This window comes from Moschus berezovskii, chromosome 25 (genome assembly GCF_049115385.1).
Source record: "Moschus berezovskii isolate FMDL1 chromosome 25, NW_MosBer_1.0, whole genome shotgun sequence".
Lineage (NCBI taxonomy): Eukaryota > Metazoa > Chordata > Mammalia > Artiodactyla > Moschidae > Moschus > Moschus berezovskii.
The window spans coordinates 11089955-11109166 of NC_142484.1; the positions used below are offsets into that span (position 1 = coordinate 11089955).

Below are 19212 nucleotides of genomic sequence, written 5' to 3' on the forward strand. Positions count from 1 at the left end.
GAGTGATCACACCATTGTGGTTATGTATATCGTGAAGATCTTTTTGGTATAGTTCTTCTGTGGATTCTTGCCACCTCTTCTTAATATCTCCTACTTCTGTTAGGGCCAGGTAAGAAATGTCTGTCTTTTATTGAGCCCATTTCATGAGTGAATGAAATGTTCCCTTGGTATCTCTAATTTTCTTCAAGAAATCTCTAGTCTTTCCCATTCTATTGTTTTCCTCTATTTCTTTGCACTGATTACCAAGGAAGGCTTTCTTATCTCTCCTTGCTATTCTTTGGAACTCTGCATTCAAATGGGTATATCTTTCCTTTTCTCCTTTGCATTTTGCTTCTCTTCTTTTCACAGCTATTTGTAAGACCTTCTCAGACAGCCATTTTGCTTTTTTGCATTTCTTTTTCTTGGGGATGGTCTTGATCCCTGTCTTCTGTACAATGTCATGAACCTCTGTCCATAGTTCATCAAGCACTTGATCTATCAGATCTAATCCCTTGAATCTATTTCTCACTTCCACTGTATAACAGTAAGGGATTTGATTTAGGTCATACCTACATGGTCTAGTGGTTTTCTCCACTTTCTTCAATTTAAGTCTGAATTTGGCAATAAGAAGTTCATGATCTGAGCCACAGTCAGCTCCCAGTCTTATTTTTTGCTGACTGTATAGAGCTTCTCCATCTTTGGCTGCAAAGAATATGATCAGTCTGATTTTGGTGTTGACCATCTGGTGATGTCCATGTGTAGAGTCTTCTCTTCTGTTGTTGGAAGAGGGTGTCTGCTATGACCAGTGCGTTCTCTTGGAAAAACTCTGTTAGCCTTTGCCCCGCTTCATTCTGTACTCCAAGGCCAAGTTTGCCTGTTACTCCAGGTGTTTCTTGACTTCCTACTTTTGCATTACAGTCCCCTATAATGAAAGGGACATCTTTTTTGGGTGTTAGTTCTAGAAGGTCTTGTAGGTCTTCATGGAACCGTTCAACTTCAGCTTCTTCAGCATTACTGGTTGGGGCACAGACTTGGATTACCTGATATTGAATGGTTTGCCTTGGAAACAAACAGAGATCATTCTGTCATTTTTGAGATTGCATCCAAGTACTGCATTTCAGACTCTTTTGTTGACTATGATGGCTACTCCATTTCTTCTAAGGGATCCTTGCCCACAGTAGTAGTTATAATGGTCATCTGTGTTAAATTCACCCATCCCAGTCCACTTAATTTGCTGATTCCTAAAATGTTGATGTTCACTCTTGCCATCTCCTGTTTGACCACTTCCAATTTGCCTTGATTCATGGACCTAACATTCCAGGTTCCTATGCAGTACTGCTCTTTACAGCATTGGACTTTGCCTCTATCACCAGTCACGTCCACAACTGGGTGTTGTTTTTGCTTTGGCTCTGTCTCTTCATTCTTTCTGGAGTTATTTCTCCACTGATCTCCAGCAGCATATTGGGCGCCTACTGACCTCGCGAGTTCATGTTTCAGTGTCCTATCTGAGGACGATAGCCCATGGCACAGCCTCTCACATAGCTCTGAAGAACTTCACTGAAGAGGTGCGTGTGTGGTGGAGGTCGGTGTATACACGATCTGCTGAAGGCGGATGTGCAGTCAAGCGCACATCTCGGCAGAGCCTTGCTGCTAGTCATGAGGAGAAGATGTCTTTTAATGATTTTAGTGCTTTTCTAGGTATGAGAAGATGCAAGAAAATGGGCTCATGAAATCTTCTTTGAAAATATTTCTTTGAAGTCTTGTTCTGCCAGATTTCCCAGAGCACATAGGGCTTCATTCCTGACCTCCACTTTGACCTCCTGGCAGGGTGTATTGAAAGCCAGGGAGGTCAGCGGCTCCATCCTTGTAGTACCAGATGGCAAGGGACATTGTTTAGTTGGCTTAGTTAGTCAGTTATTTTGGACTCAAATTCATACCTGTTCTACCTACTGTATGTGAGGAGCTTGTTCGGGCCTTGGGAGCTGCCTCAGGGTCATGTCATGATTTGGGGGACCATCTGGTCTCATCTCTGCTTTTTCAGATGAGGAATCAAGGCCAAGAGAGCAGGCAGGACTTGATCAAGTTTGCTCTAGACCCAGGGAGTTTAGTGACAAAACAGCGACTGGAGTTTGGGCAAGTTGCAGTTGTGAGTCAGTCTCTCATAAACTGTGTGATTGCTGTATGAGGCTGTCCAGCTGTGGAATGAAGGTGCTGCTTTGTGGGACGCCAGGCCTGAGTGGGGTGAGTGGAGATTATCTGACGGCTAGCTTTTTTGTGGGCCACCTTTTGACTGCTGCCTGGAGGGAAGGCAGTTTGTTCTTTCTGACATCTTACTGGCCTGAGGGCTTGGGGAGCGTTGTTTGATCTCCTAGAGTCTTATCACAGCAGATGCCATGGTCAGTGGGGATGATAGTGTGAGGGACTGCAGTGTGATACCAAAGAGGATTCAGACTAAAAACTGAGCCTGGCCTGTCTTGGTTGAGCAGTGTATCAACAATCACACCAGTCCCTTAATTTTGTTCTTAAAAAGTGTGTGTGTGTGTGTGTGTGTGTGTGTGTGTGTGTGTGTGTTTGCACAGAGGATTAAATGCTAGGGTGAAAGGATCTCCACTGGGGTGAAACATGCTCCTGCACTGGAGGAGGGCATCACAAACCACTTCAGTGTTCTTGCCTGGAGAACCTATGAACAGAGGCAGGCTACAGTCCATAGGGTCGCAAAGAGTTGGATGTGACTGAAGCAACTTAGCCCTCATGCTCGCCAGCTGGCTCATCAGAAATGGTTTCTTGTTTTCAAGAAATGGTTTCTTGAAAACCGATAACTCATCTCAGCTCATCAGAAATGATTTCTTGAAAACAGAAATAGATTCACTGTCTTCGAAAACAATCTATAGTTACCAAAGTGAAAAGGTGGGAGAGGGATAAATGGAGAGTTTAGAACTAACATACACACCCAATTATATATAAAATAAATAATCAGCTAGGACCTACTGAGCACAGGGAACTCTCCTCAGTATTCTGCACGGAAAAAGAATCTAAAAAAGAATGGATACGTGTATATGTACAATGGAATCACTTTCCAGTGCAGCTAAAACTAACACAATCAACTACAGTATAGTATAGTTAGCTGCTCAGTTGTGTCTGACTCTTTGTTACTGCATAGACTGTAGCCCACCAGGCCCCTCTGTCCATGGAATTCTCCAGGCAAAAATACTGGAGTGGGTTGCCATTCCTTGCTCTAGGGGATCTTCCCAACCCAGGGACCGAACTCTGGTCTTCTGCATTTCCGGTGGATTCTTTACCCCTGAGCCACTTGGGAAGCCCCACAATCAACATAAAATAAAAATTAAATTAAAAAAAGGTCACTTCTAGAGACCTGTGGGGCTCTTTAGACTTGCAGGATTCTCAATATGATGCTGGAGAAGGCAGAGCAGGTACAAAACACCTCAATATAATCTAATGTTATATTTTCCCTGCTTTTGGTGTACTTCGGCTTCTAGTGGCACCTTTGACTTGTCTTTGTAAGATCTAATACAAGGGCCCTTAGACACTGGGTTAGTTGAAGGCTCAGAGAAAAAAACCATTGTCCATCAAGCTCGCTGAACTGCTGGGCCTAGTGTGAGACCTAGGAGGAAGGACCAGGCCTGAAAAACAGCTAGAAGGATCTGACTTGTGTTCAAAAAAAAAAAAAAAACAAACCTCTTCATAGAGATCTGAAGACTGAACTGGGGATTATGCATACCACATGGTCTAACTTCTTTTGAAAAGTGCTTTTCCAACTCAGGTCCCAAGTCTCTCTCAGTAACTCAGCTTCTTAAATACATTGTCTTTGTTACCTCACATCCTGACCCACCTGCTCACCTTCCTGACTTCTGTTCACATCACTTCTCCATCCAGTCTACCAACGGAACAAGATCCAATACTGAGGAGCCAAACAGACAGTTTTTAGAAGTGGGTAAAAACAGGGTGGGGCTTCCCTGGGAGCTCAGCTGGTAAAGAATCCACCTGCAATGCAGGAAACCCCAGTTTGATTCCTGGTTTGGGAAGATCCCCTGGAGAAGGGATAGGCTACCCATTCCAGTATTCTTGGGCTTCCCTGCTGGCTCAGATGGTAAAGAAAGTGCCTGCAGTGTGGGAGACCTGAGTTTGATCCCGGGTTTGGGAAGATCCCCTGGAAGAGGGCATGGCAATCCACTCTTGTATTCTTGCCTGGAGAATCCCCATGGAGAGAGGAGCCAGGTGGGCTACAGTCCTTGGGATCACAGAGTCAGACATGACTGAGCGACTTAGCACAGCACAGCAACAGGATGCCTGTTCTTACTTTAATAAGTTTTGTTTCTGATCAAAGTCATCTGAAAGACCGAGATGGCTAGAAGAGGGAGATCTCTTGCTTCCTCTGAAATCCCAAGCAAGAAGGCGACTTCCTTGAACCTGAGGGTGGTGTGTTCACTTTTGCATCCACAGGTCTTAACGGCACAGGTCTTCAGTGAATGCGTGTGGAGTGAGTGACCGAGAGGAGAGCAAGGCGCTGCCTTCTGCTTCTCTCACTTTCACGTTTTGCTGCGTCTGGCCCCTCTGAATGGACAATGGGGGACACGGAGGCCTGGTATTACGGACACAGGCGCAAGTGATAGGGAAGAGGGCCATAGAGGGTGGGGAGGCTGAAAAGAGCCAGAAGTGGAAAGTTGGAGGAAATAACATAGGAGGAGCACTCTTTTCTAAGGTCCTCTGCCTCAGAATAGTGAGGTGGGCCCCAGCTCTCAGCGCCTGAACATTGGAGGGAGGTCACATCCGGTGAGGGGGATGTTTGTGGTCCCCGGAAGTGTGGGCTGGGGCTGCGATTTAACCAGGGGCAGCCATGGCTGTGGTGGCCAGGGGTAGGTGAGCTGGACCTGGGGAGGGGCGGGGACGGGGTTGGGGGCAGCGCCGGCAGATGCCCTGGCGCGCCTCACTTGGCAGAGGCTGAGATTGGGCACGAAGGGCACGTGACCTGCTAAAGGACTGCCGCCTGTGCTCTTCGCAGTTAAACCAGTAGAAGGAGGCAGTGCCCAAGCTCCCTGGGCCAGTCGGGCCTCCAGTCCCACGCCACTCCTCATCACCACCTTTCACCCTCCTCCCTGTACTTGAGCATCTTGCTTGCCACACTCTGATGAGCCAAGAGCCAATTTGCCCATCCTACAGGTGGGGAGAGAAGGGTAAGAGTGGGCTCTGACTTGCCAGGGGGACCCGTCGGCAGAGTGGGGTCCGAGGGATGCTCTGGTCTGTAACCCTTTGAGCTGTGCACTCTGCTCCCTGCAGTGAGGATGTGGCTTTTCACCCTTGGGTCTTTTCACCCTGGCCCCTATCCCTTTCCCAGCATCACTGGCCAATCCCTAGTTCTGGGCACAGAGGTCATTGGTGTCTGTGTATCTCCAAGGTGTGCCTAGTTCCTCCTGGGTTCCAAGAGCAGTGGTGTGTGTTTGTGTGTTACTGGCAGAGTGGACTCTACAGCTCAGTGTTTCTGCCCCTGAGAGAAGTCAGCGCTTTCTCAGCTGCCCAATGTCTGGGTTCACTCCCCCTGGGAATGTCCACCCTTAACTCTGGAAACTTCACAGGCTCACTTCCTTTCACTCCAGTAGTATCCCAGTAATACTGTTTCTGGCTGGGGGCTTTCCCACCCTCTTCATCGGCTGCCTGCCTCTTACCCAGGAGTCCCATTTCCTATTGGTGCACCCAAGATGCTAAACCTGTGAGGTCTCTGATTGTCAGCCCTAGAGCTGCTGGTAGCGGTGACAGAGGGACTTGACAAAGAAGGCTTTCTTTGGCTGTTGTCCAAAGCTGCGACCCTGCACAGGCCTGGGAGTTAGGACTTGGGGAGAAGGACTGCACCCTGAAATAAGAACTCGTGACAGTCATATGCCCAGAAAAACTTTTTCCCCTAGATTATCTCAGAAATTTGGCTTGGTACCTCTGTATTTTCCATTATGTAGAAAATTTTCTTTGTAGATTTCATCTGGGCAGCTTCTGTTTTTGTTTTTTTTTTTCTTTCTTTTTCCCTTAGGGTAGCAGTAGCTCTTATTCTTTTTGCCTTGCTGCCATGTGCTGTTGGCAGTGTTCTGGGGCTTTGTAAACATATGAGATTCTGGGTACACTTCAACCTAGGTGATGAGCTATTTTGCAGATAAAGTGAATCCTAGAAGTGAGTCCTAGCTAGGTAGGGTGCTGCACAGCAAGTGACCATGCTGGAGTTTTTACCTCATTGTCTTATTTCCAATCTAATGTATTTGCTGGCTTCTCATTGCAGTGGCTTCTCTTGTTGTGGAGTATGGGCTCTAGGGCATGTGGGCTTCAGTAGTGACTGCACGTGAGCTCAGTAGTGTGGTTTCTGGGCTCTAGAGCACAATAGTTGTGGTGCATGGGCTTAACGGATCCTTGGCATGTGGGTTCTTTCTGGATCAGGGATTGAACCCATGTCTCCTACATTGGCAGGTGGATTCTTGACCACTGAGCCATGAAGGGAGCATGAAGCTGAATTCTGTTGATCTGAGTTCCATCCAGACATCTTGAGTTTGTCGTTCTCTTGACTGATATGGTCCCTGGAGGAATCTGAAGTTTTCTCACACCTAGGTTTGTGAGCTCTGTGGAGGTGAATGCTCAGAGGAGACAAAAGAAAGAAAGGAATTAAAGGAGGAGAGAAGGAAGAAAGAAAGAAGGAAAGGATAAGGAAAGCAGAAAACGATTCTTTCTCAGGGTCTGATAATGATGAACCGGCCAATCACATGCTGTGGGGGCAGGGCCAGGTGACCAATTAAGCCAATTAAAGGACTCCAAGCCCCTGCCAGGATGCTTGGTCCAGGCTGGACACATGATCTGAGGTGGTCCATTCAGAGCCCTCCCTTGAAACCTGACGTCCTCTGAGCTGCTTTCCTTACTGGTTAGTTGCCTCAGAGAGAGAAAGGCGTGAGGCAGGCAGCTTGAAACTCTCTCACTAGGTGTAGAAGCCTAGGGGAAGAAAGCTATCAGGCTGAGAGAATCAAAGAAGCGAGAAGGGGAGGCGTGAGGGTGTCAAAGTGGGAGCTGATGGCTTCTGATTTCTTGGGTCCCGTCCCTGAGATCTCTGGCTCTGTGCTCGTTCCTGTGTCCCAGATACCTGTATCCTTCCAATAAGTCTCCCCTTTCTTGAAGCCAGTTGGAGTTGGGCTCCTCTCATTTGTGGTTCAGACTTGATTCTAGATCCTGCCCGGTTGTGATGTACCTTCCTGACTCAAAGAGAGGCAGCCATTCATATGAGCTCCATTGAGATGAAATCCTTTATTCTTTGCTGAGGGCAGGGCTTGCAGAGCCCCAAACCCAGTGCCTCAGCACCCCTGGGACGGAGTGCCCTATGTTTGAGTGTGTCTTTGGAGTGGGCCTGAGTGATTCCTGAAGCAGCCCAGCGTTTACACTGAGGGAGCCAGGCCGATCCTATAGTTTCCCCGATCGAAAACTGTGAAATATGCTCTCAGGAAGATGTTACCCAGGACCCAGGTCTCTGAGGAGCTAATGTACTCTGTGCCCCCAGTGAAGGCTATAAAGCAGATGTCTTTAGAAACCTGGAGGAGACAGAAATACACACCAGTCAGCGTGAGCACTCACCTGCCACCCCCTCAATATCCAGAGCAGAGAGCTTTTCCATTTTTCCCCTTCTTTGGGAAGAATCAAGTGGCTTTCATAGCAGCTGCAGAAGTGAGGGTATAGGAACAAGAAGGACCAAAGCATGTGGTTGCCATGACAGAGGGGTGTGGGGAGGGGAGGATTGGGAGTTTGGGATTATCAGATGCAAACTAATATATAGAGACTGTAAAACAACAAAGTCCTACTGTATAGCACAGGTATTCAGTATTCCATGATAAAATGTAATAGAAAAGAATATGAAAAAGAGTAGGTATACATTTATATATATATAAAACTGAATGACTTAGGTTTAGAGCAGAAATTAACACAACATTGTAAGTCGGCTCTACTTCAAATTTTTTTTTTTTTAAGAAAAAGAATGGCCCATAGCTCCCCATCACACTCTGCTGTTTCTTTCCTTCTGACTCCTGCTCTCTTTCTTTCTCCACAGGGAATACTTATTCTTCTCCCCATTGCCCACAACCCCTTCTTTTTCTAAAAAAATTTTTAATTTTGTATTGGAGGATAGCCAATTAACAGTATTGTGACAGTTTCAGGTGGACAGCAATGGGACTCAGCCATATATATACATGTATCCACTCTCCCCCAAACTCCCCTCCCATCCAGGCTTCCACAGAACACTGAGCAGAGCTCGCTGTGTCCCACAGTAGGTTGCTGTTGGTTACCCATTGTAAATAGCATCGTCACAATGAGTTCTTTATACTCGCTCAGGCCGTCTAGGAAATCTTTCTGGTCCTACACTCACATTATTAGGCCACTCCAGGCTGGGTTGGGTGATTTACCCTGGTGCTCCCTTGGTCTGTAGCCCTCCTCACCCCTAATCTTCCCCTGGACCCCTTTGCACAGCCCCCGTGGGTACCATAGAATTCATTATAGATTTGCCTCAACCCAAGCAGGCTTCCTCATTCCTCCATGAGGCTGGGGGATTAGAATTACTGCAATTCCCTCTCTTCCTCAAAGTCTCCTTTGAGCCCATCGGCCTGCTCTGAACTCCCACAGGGAGCTGACATGAAGCCTCCACCCTGTGCCGGGGCTGAGCAGCCACTGTGCGCCTTTATTCAGCTTAGCATCCAACCTCCCCACAGAGGGGTTGGTACCCCAACTCAGAGTGTGACGTTGCAACGAAGCTGTAGCATAAGCATGGAATTTATGATCTCAACCTGGAGACTTTCGTGTTGGGAAGGGGAGACTGTTAATCCCTATGGTGGGACAGCACAGCAGGACTGTCCTCAGTCCACCCTTCTTGACCCTTGTTCTGTTTCAGGGATTGCTAGAGCTGACTTTCCATGTTCATGATCTGAGGTCTCTGGTTGAACTGAAGCTCTGGGAAATCTGAGGCCCTTAGTGCTCCCCTCTCCTTGTGACTCCCACCATGCCAGCACGGGGTGGTGTCTCCACATTTAGCTCAGGACAATGGATGTCCCAGACTGCCCTTCACTCTCACGTGGTTGGTTTTGTGGGAGGCGCTGGCCCAGCCACAGGAGCTCAGCAGCATCTGAGGTGCAGCAATGATGTGACTAGGCCTGCAGAGGGCGCCCTCCTCCCAGCCGGAGCCCAAGGGTTCCTCTAAGTCTGAGATTTGGGAACCAGCCCCCAGGGTTGTCCCCTCACCTTCTGGATGTAGTATTTACGGGACACTGGGAAGTCCATGCCATTGATGGTGAAGATAACAGGAGGCAGGGTCATGGTCCTGTCACATGAAATCAATCGCTGTAAAAGAAAGCAGGAAAGAGGTTGACCCAGGTGATTCTTGGTGTGTGGGGAGCCCAAGAATGACTCTGTGGCATGATCCTTCACCTGCTCATTCTGGATGGGGCTGGGGTTGATGCTCCTCTGGATGTTTCTGACTATGTCAGATGGGCCAAACAAAAGTGAGCTCCCGACATCCAAAATGGCCTGACATCCGCCGGAACAAGCAAACACTTTTTTGTTCATGGAGATGCTGCGAGAGAGGGACAAAGCAGGCACTAGGGTCATTCTGGAGACCACCCCCCCCCATCCACCCATCACTATCCCTTCCCTGACTCTCTCCTGAACAGCTCTTCAGCTCTTGCCCTGACTCTGTTTTTCTTTTCTCTGGTCACATCATCTTTTTAACTTCCTTTCAGTTCTTGCAGGCACCAGGCTCAGGGCCTGGGCTTGTGCTGGCGACCTTCCTGGAAGATCCCATCCCCCTTGTTTAGCAGATTTTTCCTTATCTTCCAGGTTAATTGTCACTATGTCAGGAAAGTCTTCCCCCCAGACTAGATCAGGCTCCTATCTTGCTCAGTCTCTGTAGACTCTTCCTCATGTCTAGCATCTACCAAGGTGGTAATTCACTGTGTGTGAACTTCATTTCAAGTTGTTTCACGTCCCTCTGCCTCACTAGATGTGAGGGCAAGTTGGATCCTCAGTGCCTCCCTCAAGTGCCCAGCACACAGGCGATGCACAATGTATGTTTGTTGAATGAATGAATGAGAAACACCCAGAGACCTATATCTGATGTCTCACCAATGATGGGTCGGCCCATACAGTGAAGATGGAGGTCTCTAGGACAGAAGATGGTCAGAGTGGTGGTGGAGGAGACACAGGCTGCCCTGGGAGAGTTTGTCTCCCAGCACCGCCACCTTACCAGGCTCAGACCCTGAGGCCCCTGCCAGGGGAGCATGAGCAGACCCAGGGGCCTCCAAAGAGCAGGTAAGCTTTGGCCTGAGGATATCACAGAGAATCCCATCAATTATTGCCCCTTGTTCTCAGGCCACTCCTGGATTCCAGGTTCCTGATTCAGTCACAGGCCCTGCCCCACTGTGTACCCCATTTGGGTGGTAAGTAGCACTGGTTAGGTGGGGTGTCTCTTTTTATGCGTTGCTCTCAAGTCTCAAGACTGCAGCCAAACTCTCTTCACTGCTGGGTAACTTCTCTCTGAGGAGACCAGTTTTCCCAGTTTTTCAGGACTTTCTCAGTTTTTCACCTGGCAATTCTGTGCACTGAGAACACTCTAGGTCCTGGGTGGCCCTGGTCAGTAGGTCATCTTAACACAACCTCGTTCAGGCTGGTGAAATTCCCCCTGATCCTCTTTTCACCACACTATAGGGTCCTCTAATCAGGCTCCCCACCTCACAGCACAGGGGTGCAGCCCTCCCCCAGCTGCCCAGGCCTCTCTGGACCCTTTCAGGGTCCTGGTGAGAGGCCTGATCAGCAGCCCTGGGGCAATTATGAACCCATGGGTGGTGTGTGTTCCTGTGTGTGTGTTTGTGTTCATTTGTGTGTCTCTGTGTGTTTATGTTTGCCTGTGTATGTGTTTATATGTGTCTCTGTATCTGTTTTTACGTGTGTGTGTGTAGCATATGTCTGTGTGTGACTGTGAGTGCATTTGTGTGTGTAGGAAAAGGAGTACGTCAAGGCTGTATATTGTCACCCTGCTTATTTAACTTATATGCAGAGTACATCATGAGGAACACTGGGCTGGAAGAAACACAACCTGGAATCAAGATTGCTGGGAGAAGTATCAATAACGGATATGCAGATGACACCACCCTTATGGCAGAAAATTGAGAAGAACTAAAGAGCTTCTTGATGAAAGTGAAAGAGGAGAGTGAAAAAGTTGGCTTAAAACTCAACATTCAGAAAACACAGATCATGGCATCTGGTCCCATCACTTCATGACAAATAGATGGGGAAACATTTGAAACACTGAGAGATTTTATTTTCTTGGGCTCCAAAATCACTGTAGATGGTGACTGTAGCCATGAAATTAAGAGACGCTTACTCCTTGGAAGGAAAGTTGTGACCAACCTAGACAACATATTGAAAAGCAGAGACATTATTTTACTGACAAAGGTCTGTCTAGTCAAGGCTATGGTTTTTTCCAGTGGTCATGTATGAATGTGAGAGTTGGACTATAAAGAAAGCTGAGGGCCTAAGAATTGATGCTTTGGAACTGTGGTGTTGGAGAAGACTCTTGAGAGTCCCCTGGACTGTAAGGAGATCCAACCAGTCCATCCTAAAGGAGATCAGTCCTGGGTGTTCAATGGAAGGACTGATGTTGAAGCTGAAACTCCAATACTTTGGCCACCTGATGCGAAGAGCTGACTCATTTGAAAAGACCCTGATGCTGGGAAAGATTGAGGGCAGGAGGAGAAGGGGACTACAGAGGATGAGATTGTTGGACGGCATCACAAACTCAATGGACATTAGTTTGGGTAAACTCCGGGAGTTGGTGATCGACAGGGAGGCCTGGCGTTCTGCAGTCCACGGGGTTGCAAAGAGTCGGACATGACTGAGCGACTGAACTGAACTGAACTGAACTGTATGTGTCCATGTGCATGTGTGGGGGCATCATTTGGGGTGGCCCTCAGATGGGGAGGCTTACCGGTCCATGGTTATCTGCCAAAAGCGGGCTTGGGTCACCGGTACCCACTTGAGAGCTCCCTTGTGGTAGGCGTGGTCCACCCCACCCAGCATCAGCAAGCTGCTCTTCTGTGGCCAGCTGAAGAGAGAAGGAAGCAGGGGCTCGTTGGAAGAGAGTAACACTAGGCACTGTCCGAGGACTGCACTTCTTCACCCCTCAGAGGTGCTACCACGGCCTCCATTTTACGCATGTGCAAACGGATGCTTGCAGAGCTTGGGTACCTGACCACGGTCAGTCCCCATGTAATGAGTGTCACAGAAGAGGTTCGAAGCTGGGCAGCCTGGTTCCAACCAGGCCTGGTTCTGACCCCCCCCATCCTTCTGAAGGGGGCCTGGACCTTTCCAGCCACCTGAATGCTCAGATATACCCTCAGAGGACTCTATGCTGGAGGGGTCGGGTTTTCTCCTTGTCTAGGCTGTTATTTCTCAGGAAAGTTGACGTCAGAGGGCACTAAGAATATGGGTTCAGGCTCACCCAGGGTTGGCTTCTCTTGCCTGTGATCTGTGCTGTCCATGGAACTTCAAGCTGAGCAGGCTGCCCACCTCCACTCTCCCTGTCTTGAAATCCCTAATGCGTTTCGAACAAGGGGTCTCACATTTTCATTTTGCGCTGGCTCTTGCAAATTCTGTAGCTCATCCTGGGTTCTCGGTGAAATGTTAGTGAGGAAGGAAACATTCCCAGCATACTTTTCCTTCCATCCATATCAAATTCATCAGCAAATCCTGTTGCCTTTTCCTCCAATATCCTGACACTTTTTATTGTTTTACCTATTACCTCCACCTCCCTGGACAAAACTGCACCCTTGGCCCCATGAGCATAGTTGTGTTCCAATGAAACTGTATTGATAAAAACCCAGTGATGGGGCCAGATGTGATCCTGGGGCCATACTTCTCCAAGGCTAGACCATCTCACAGGAATATTCTGGATGAGGTAGTCTTAAATTTTTCATGCAATTGAAAGCATCTTACAGTTAATTTGGAGAGCGGACTTGTCCAGCTCAGACTTACCTGCTTATGAAAAAGGCAAAGACAGGATCAGAAATGATTCCATTTTTATTCAGGCTGTCGAAGATGGGGGTGGTCCCATGGATGGCGAGGCTGGGGTAGGCTAAGCCCATGATGCCATCATAAGGTGCATGTTCCAAGGCCCCACTGAGCTGATTCATGCTGAGGACAAATGTCTGCGACTTGGCAGTAAGTTGCCCGATCTGTGAGAGAGGAGAGTGTGCCCACATAAAGTTTGGGAAGTGGGACTAGACCTGGGCTGTGGGACTGTAGATGCCATTAGCACTTTAGAGAAGAACTGAATCCTCAGTTGATCTCAGATGGGGACATCAAGCTGGGACAAGAATTTGGGTTCCATTTGTGGGGCCATGCATCTTAGCAATACCTGCTTCTCCTGCAAACACCATCTGAGTGAGTCAAATTGGTCTCATGTCTTCTGTACAGGTCGGGCAACCAAACTCAGGACAGGACTGAATGGTTCCCCTCTGAGGATACTATAAATAGAGAGCAGACTAGTCTTCTCTTTGGCAACACCATGATCTGATGACAAACACGAACTGAATTCATTGCACTGGATTGTGGATCCTGCATCTGCCCAGGCAGACAGAAGCCCATTATACAATGTCTCTGGCTGGGTTCTAATGAAAATTCTTCCTGGATATCAGGCTTTTGGGGATGTGCACACTTGTGTGTGAGTGCCTGTGTGTGTGTGAGACAGAGACCCAGACAGAGAAACACAGGGAGAGCATACTCAGGCACTTTGTGTATGGGGGGGTAGGCCATAGTTTTTATTAGTCTCAAAGGCCCCCTAGAGTGAGAACCCTTTTATCAGGCCCATCTTACATCTGTGACCCCTGATTCCCCTGCCTGGATACCTGAAGCCCTGTGGCTGCCCCAGGGGCCCCAGATCAGTTTTATCCTTTCCCCAAATCCCACACGTACTTGTGTCTTGAAGGATAGCCAAACTCCAACTTAAAAAATACATGAGCTGGTCAAGGCCCTTACTCTCTACACCTCATGTCCCTCGTCTTTATCCTGAGCTAATAACAGTACCTCCCGCCTAGGGATGTTGCAGGATAAAACAAGTTATTACCATGAAAGTGCCCTGTGGAGCCTGTGAATACAAAAGGGGCTGCTTTATTCCCCCTTCTTCCTGCTCCAGCAAAATGAACCTTGGGTATTGGAGATGCAAGTCCACACCCCAAACCCCTTTTTGGGGTTCATTGTTTTGGGAGTTTGTGTGTCAGTAGGGGAGCTGTCTCCCCAGGGACAGGGCCCTGCTGGGCATGTGGGCAGCCACTAGGGGATTTTCAGAAAGACAGTCCCTCCCAGCTGTATCTGTTTTGCAGGCATTGGCTGCTCCCAGGACCAGAACTGACTGAGCCCCTGGTTCCCACATTACCCGAACAGTGTCAGTGGCAAGAACTCCCGTTATCTTTCCACATCCATAACGGAGGTTGATGTGTTTCCGCTCGCTGGAGTGGAAGCTGCTGGATGCCTTAGGGTTGTATCTCAAGTGTTTAGCTGCCGACACAAGAGATGGGTATCTGTCAGGTGCCAGGGATGGAGGGGGAGGGAGAGGGAGGACAAGCTGGGTGGGGGGCTGGTACTCACAGCAGGACGGACTTTGGCAGTAGATGGAGGAAACCCACAAGTCAGACGAACTGGTGTCAACGATGACCCGGAACTTTTGAGGAGGTGTTCCAATGGTGATGTTGATGACGTAGGCCATCTACAGGGGTCGGGGAGGGAGGTTAGGGCAGACTTGGCTGCCTGGCTCCCCTCCGTTCATAGCGTCCTGCCTCCCTCTGGACATCCCAAGACCTGAAATCACTTTCCAATTGCCCTTCCTCGCAGCCTCTGCTCAGAGGTCCCTCCATCTGAGAGGCTCTCCAACCTCCTTTTTAAGGCCAGCCTTATCACCTTCTTCTCCAGGTGGCCCTCCTAGTTCACCCCGGGCCACTCCTGCTTATCTCAGCGCATGCCCTGTCAACAACACGAAGGTGGCCCCTTTCTTGATATGTATTAAATTTTTGACTCTCTCTGCCTTTCCTGTGCATTCTTGAACAAGAGATAAGCATCTCCCCCTCCTTTAAAAATGGAACAAAATAAAACAGTAGCTATAGTGTTAGACCTTTATGGAGTCCCATGCATTAGGAGCTCAGTAAACTGGGATCTTTTCTGGATCTGCGGAGGGCGAACTTTCTCTGCCTGGGGATTCACACTTGATTTGCAGTCGGTGTTATCTTTTGCTTGGCATGTCTCACCATTCATCTTATATCGGTGGCTCACTTAGTTCAGAAAGAATAATCTACCTGAAACTAATGTCAGTTTTGACCCAGAAATGGATGTTTACCTGCCAACTGGTCATTGCTGGGCCCAGTCACCACAGACCAAGAGTTGAGGATGAGACTGCCTTCTCCTCTGGGAATGGGTTTCTGTTCCCCACTGCTTCTGCCTCCTGCAGGAGCCCCAGCCCCAGCATCCCACCTGGCACCTCCAGATGAGCCCCAGTGCTAGGCCGGAGCACCAGGGGGCGCTGTGGAGCACCACCCCCCCCAATATACTCACATCCATTACATTCTTCAGGGGCTGAGATGAGAACTTTCGGTCAAGAGCAGTTTCCTGGGACAGGCTAAAAGATTGTTCCTCCAAGAAATATTTTGGCTTGATTTCTTCCAAGACCACTTCTTGAAGAGTCTTCATCTTCGTCATAGGGATTCTTTTACCAAGCATGGGGAAAAGGAAGAGCCAATAACCAGGTACGACTGTTGTATCTGGCATTGTAATGGCACTGTGTATTTTCCAAGCCTTTTTATGAGTGTCGCCTTTTATCAGAATGCCATGCAAAGACGTGCCAAAAACCTGGGTCTGCATACAGGTTCCATTGTGTGATCTTGGGTAAACCAGATGGCCGTTTGGAGCCTGCACATATGAAGACGCTGACACATACACACAGAAGAGGAGAGAGAGCAGAGAGAAGACCTAGAAGCAAGTGCAGGAGAAGCGCTTCTCTAGAGCACCACGCCTACAGCTGCACAGGTCATGCACTGAGCAGTTCCAAGGAGTGCCACTTTTATATAGGTCATGATGTGACTGGTACTCCCAGAGTTATGCAACACTGTAGGCCTGCCCCATGAATGATGCCCATGACAAGATTCTCATCAATCAGTGAAAGTGGAAATTAAGACTTCCAGGGAGTGATTACTTTCTCTTCTAACCCTGATGGGTGGAAGAATAAGAGGACGAAAAGAGAAATCCCAGAAAGAGAGATGATGCTACTTACAGTCCCCATACTTACATGACTATGCACTCTGAGAAGGCCACCAGCCCAAGCAGCACAAGCCACTTCATGCTTCTTTCCTGGCTCCAAGTACTCAGGGAAGTTCGGGTTCTTAGGATACAGTGGTGGCCAAGAGCTCCTAACTATATGTGTTCTGTCCTGACATAATTATCCCCTTTAGGCTACTAATGGATCTGATAAAGAATACCAAACTCTTGATAAAATCTTTATCAGTTTCTGTGGACATTGGAATAGACAGTTCTCAGAATACAGAGATTTTTGCTGTAACTTGTTCTTTGAGGCTTGAATGAAAAATTAAATGAAATGAAGAATGGGGAGACTCTTGTCGGCTTGGAGACAAAACACTGCTAATAATATGATAAAAGTAAACGCTGGGGGTCATGCTACATATTCGTGATCTCATGTGGTCTTCCTAGGCATGTCATAAGATGTATGTGGCTGTCTTCAGTTGGAGAGGGGATTGCTAGAAGGAAAAGAAGTCAAATAGCAAAGTGAAGACTTTAGGGGCAGTCCAGTGATGTATGAGTGGATTTAGGTAGAGGGACGTTGGCACAGATCAGGGGCACCTTTGATGCCAGTCTGTATTAAAGATCTAGGCTGGAGCAGTACAGCAATTTCATGGTTTCAGTATTGGAAGAAATGTGATGCAGGCATCCACCAGATTCTTTATATCATCCAACAAACATTTAAGGGGAACCCTGTGTGCTGGGTTCTGGGTAGAACATTGGAAAGTCAAAGTCGAGTAACACACAGATATTCCTTATCCTAAGAAGCTAGCAGTCTAAGTCATTTCCACAAACCCCTGGCCCAAGAGAAATGAATGATAGTGTTTGGTGGTCATCCTGATATGTGGCATAACAGGCCCTTCCACTGGGAACTGCCTCTCCTCAGCACCAACCAGCAGCTTCCAGGCTGGAAAGCAGGCTGATTGGTTCCGTTTAGAGAAGTCTAGATATTTGTGTACTATTTCCTAATTCAAATGCGGGCAACTTATCTCTATCTCTTTTTAATTTTGGTTTTCAAAAACAAAATGAGGTAGCAGACAGTTGGCCTCTGGGCTAGATACCTGGTAGTTGACAAGTGGAGTATGTTTTCACCCAGACTGTCTGAGAACAAAGCTAGTAGTAAAGCTGAGCTCTTCTAAAACAAGGAGATAAGGTGCCCAGTCCTGAGGTCAAGGAAGATTTCCCTGTCTGTGCATGTGCAAAAAGGCTTCTTGGGGTGGAAAAGGGAGGGGACCTCACCCCATAATAAGTGCGGACATGCACCCATAGGCCTGTACAGTGGGATCCATCGTAGCAAAAAGTTGTGAATGCATCTTGGGGAGGATCCATGGACTAGTCAAGTGTGAAGAAAGAAAGAAGATAATTGGCCAAGGGTAAACAAAGACCCAGAAGGACTGTCTGATATACATGATTTCCTTCACCTCCATACTGCACTCCTTCTCACTCAGGACACCCACACTGGTCTTTGGGTATCGTCTCTGCCTAGGTTTTGACTTACTGCACTCCTCTTCATTAGAGAAGATGCCCATACCCCTTCCCTCTCTGTGTGTTTCTCTGCCCTGCTTCTGGGGTGAATGGAACAATTGTTTTCCCATGTGCCCTCCCATACATTGTGTCATGTCTCTAATAACAAAATTTGTACCCAATTTTACAGTTTTTGCCTCTTTGAAACACTCTTGCTTTCAAACAGGGGTAAGAGCCAGGACCACATTGCTTCTAACCTCTAGATCCTGGTGGTCTAGTGGCTAGGACTCCTGGTTTCCTTCCAAGTTACCCAGGTTTAATTCTTGGGCAGGAAACAAAGATCTCTCTTCAGGATTGCTCACTACTCTCCCTCTGAGATCAATAGTGGGAGCCAAATGTCAAAAAACTTTGTGCTGAATTCAGACTGCATGCTGTGCAGGTTTTTATTTCTGTCCTAGCGGTATGAGTAGAGAGGGGACAGAGAGGGGATTCAATTCAAGTTGGTTGATTGAATAAGAGACTGGATGCATATTACCTTTGCTACATGGAGAAAGCAAGAGAGTTTCAGAAAAACATCTATTTCTGCTTCATTGACTATGCCAAAGCCTTTGACTGTGTGGATCACAATAAACTGTGGAACATTCTGAAAGAGATGGGAATCCCAGACCACCTGACCTGCCTCTTGAGAAACCTGTATGCAGGTCAGGAAGCAACAGTTAGAACTGGACATGGAACAACAGACTGGTTCCAAATAGGAAAAGGAGTACATCAAGGTTGTATATTGTCACCTTGCTTATTTAACTTATATGCAGAGTACATCATGAGGAACGCTGGGCTGGAAGAGGCACAGGCTGGAATCAAGATTGCTGGGGGAAATATCAATAACCTCAGATATGCAGATGACACTACCCTTATGGCAGAAAGTGAAAAGGAACTCAAAAGCCTCTTGATGAAAGTGAAAGAGGAGAGTGAAAAGGTTGGCTTGAAGCTCAACATTCAGAAAACAAAGATCATGGCATCTGGTCCCATCACTTCATGGGAAATAGATGGAAAAACAGTGGAAACAGTATCAGACTTTATTTTTTTGGGCTCCAAAATCACTGCAGATGCTGATTGCAGCCATGAAATTAAAAGACGCTTGCTCCTTGGAAGGAAAGTTATGACCAACCTTGATAGTATATTAAAGAGCAGAGACATTACTTTGCCAACCAAGGTCCGTCTAGTCAAGGCAATGGTTTTTCCCGTGGTCATGTATGGATGTGAGAGTTGGACTGTGAAGAAGGCTGATCGCCGAAGAATCGCTGCTTTTGAACTGTGGTGTTGGAGAAGACTCTTGAGAGTCCCTTATACTGCAAGGAGATCCAACCAGTCCATTCTAAAGGAGATCAATCCTGGATGTTCATTGGAGGGACTGAT

The 19212-nt window shown here is 47.7% G+C and overlaps 1 protein-coding gene across 1 annotated transcript; it reads right to left on the minus strand.

The window, feature by feature from the left end:
- Positions 1 to 7287: 7287 nt before the first annotated feature.
- LOC129548453 (pregnancy-associated glycoprotein 2-like) lies at positions 7288 to 16043 on the minus strand. Its single transcript, XM_055414974.2, has 8 exons — positions 15595 to 16043; positions 14638 to 14755; positions 14426 to 14547; positions 13027 to 13226; positions 11981 to 12097; positions 9427 to 9571; positions 9241 to 9339; positions 7288 to 7547 (listed from the first exon to the last, which is right to left on the minus strand). Exons 1-8 carry the CDS (start codon positions 15898 to 15900, stop codon positions 7395 to 7397), a joined length of 1260 nt encoding a protein of 419 aa, XP_055270949.2. The 5' UTR covers positions 15901 to 16043; the 3' UTR covers positions 7288 to 7394.
- Positions 16044 to 19212: the final 3169 nt, after the last annotated feature.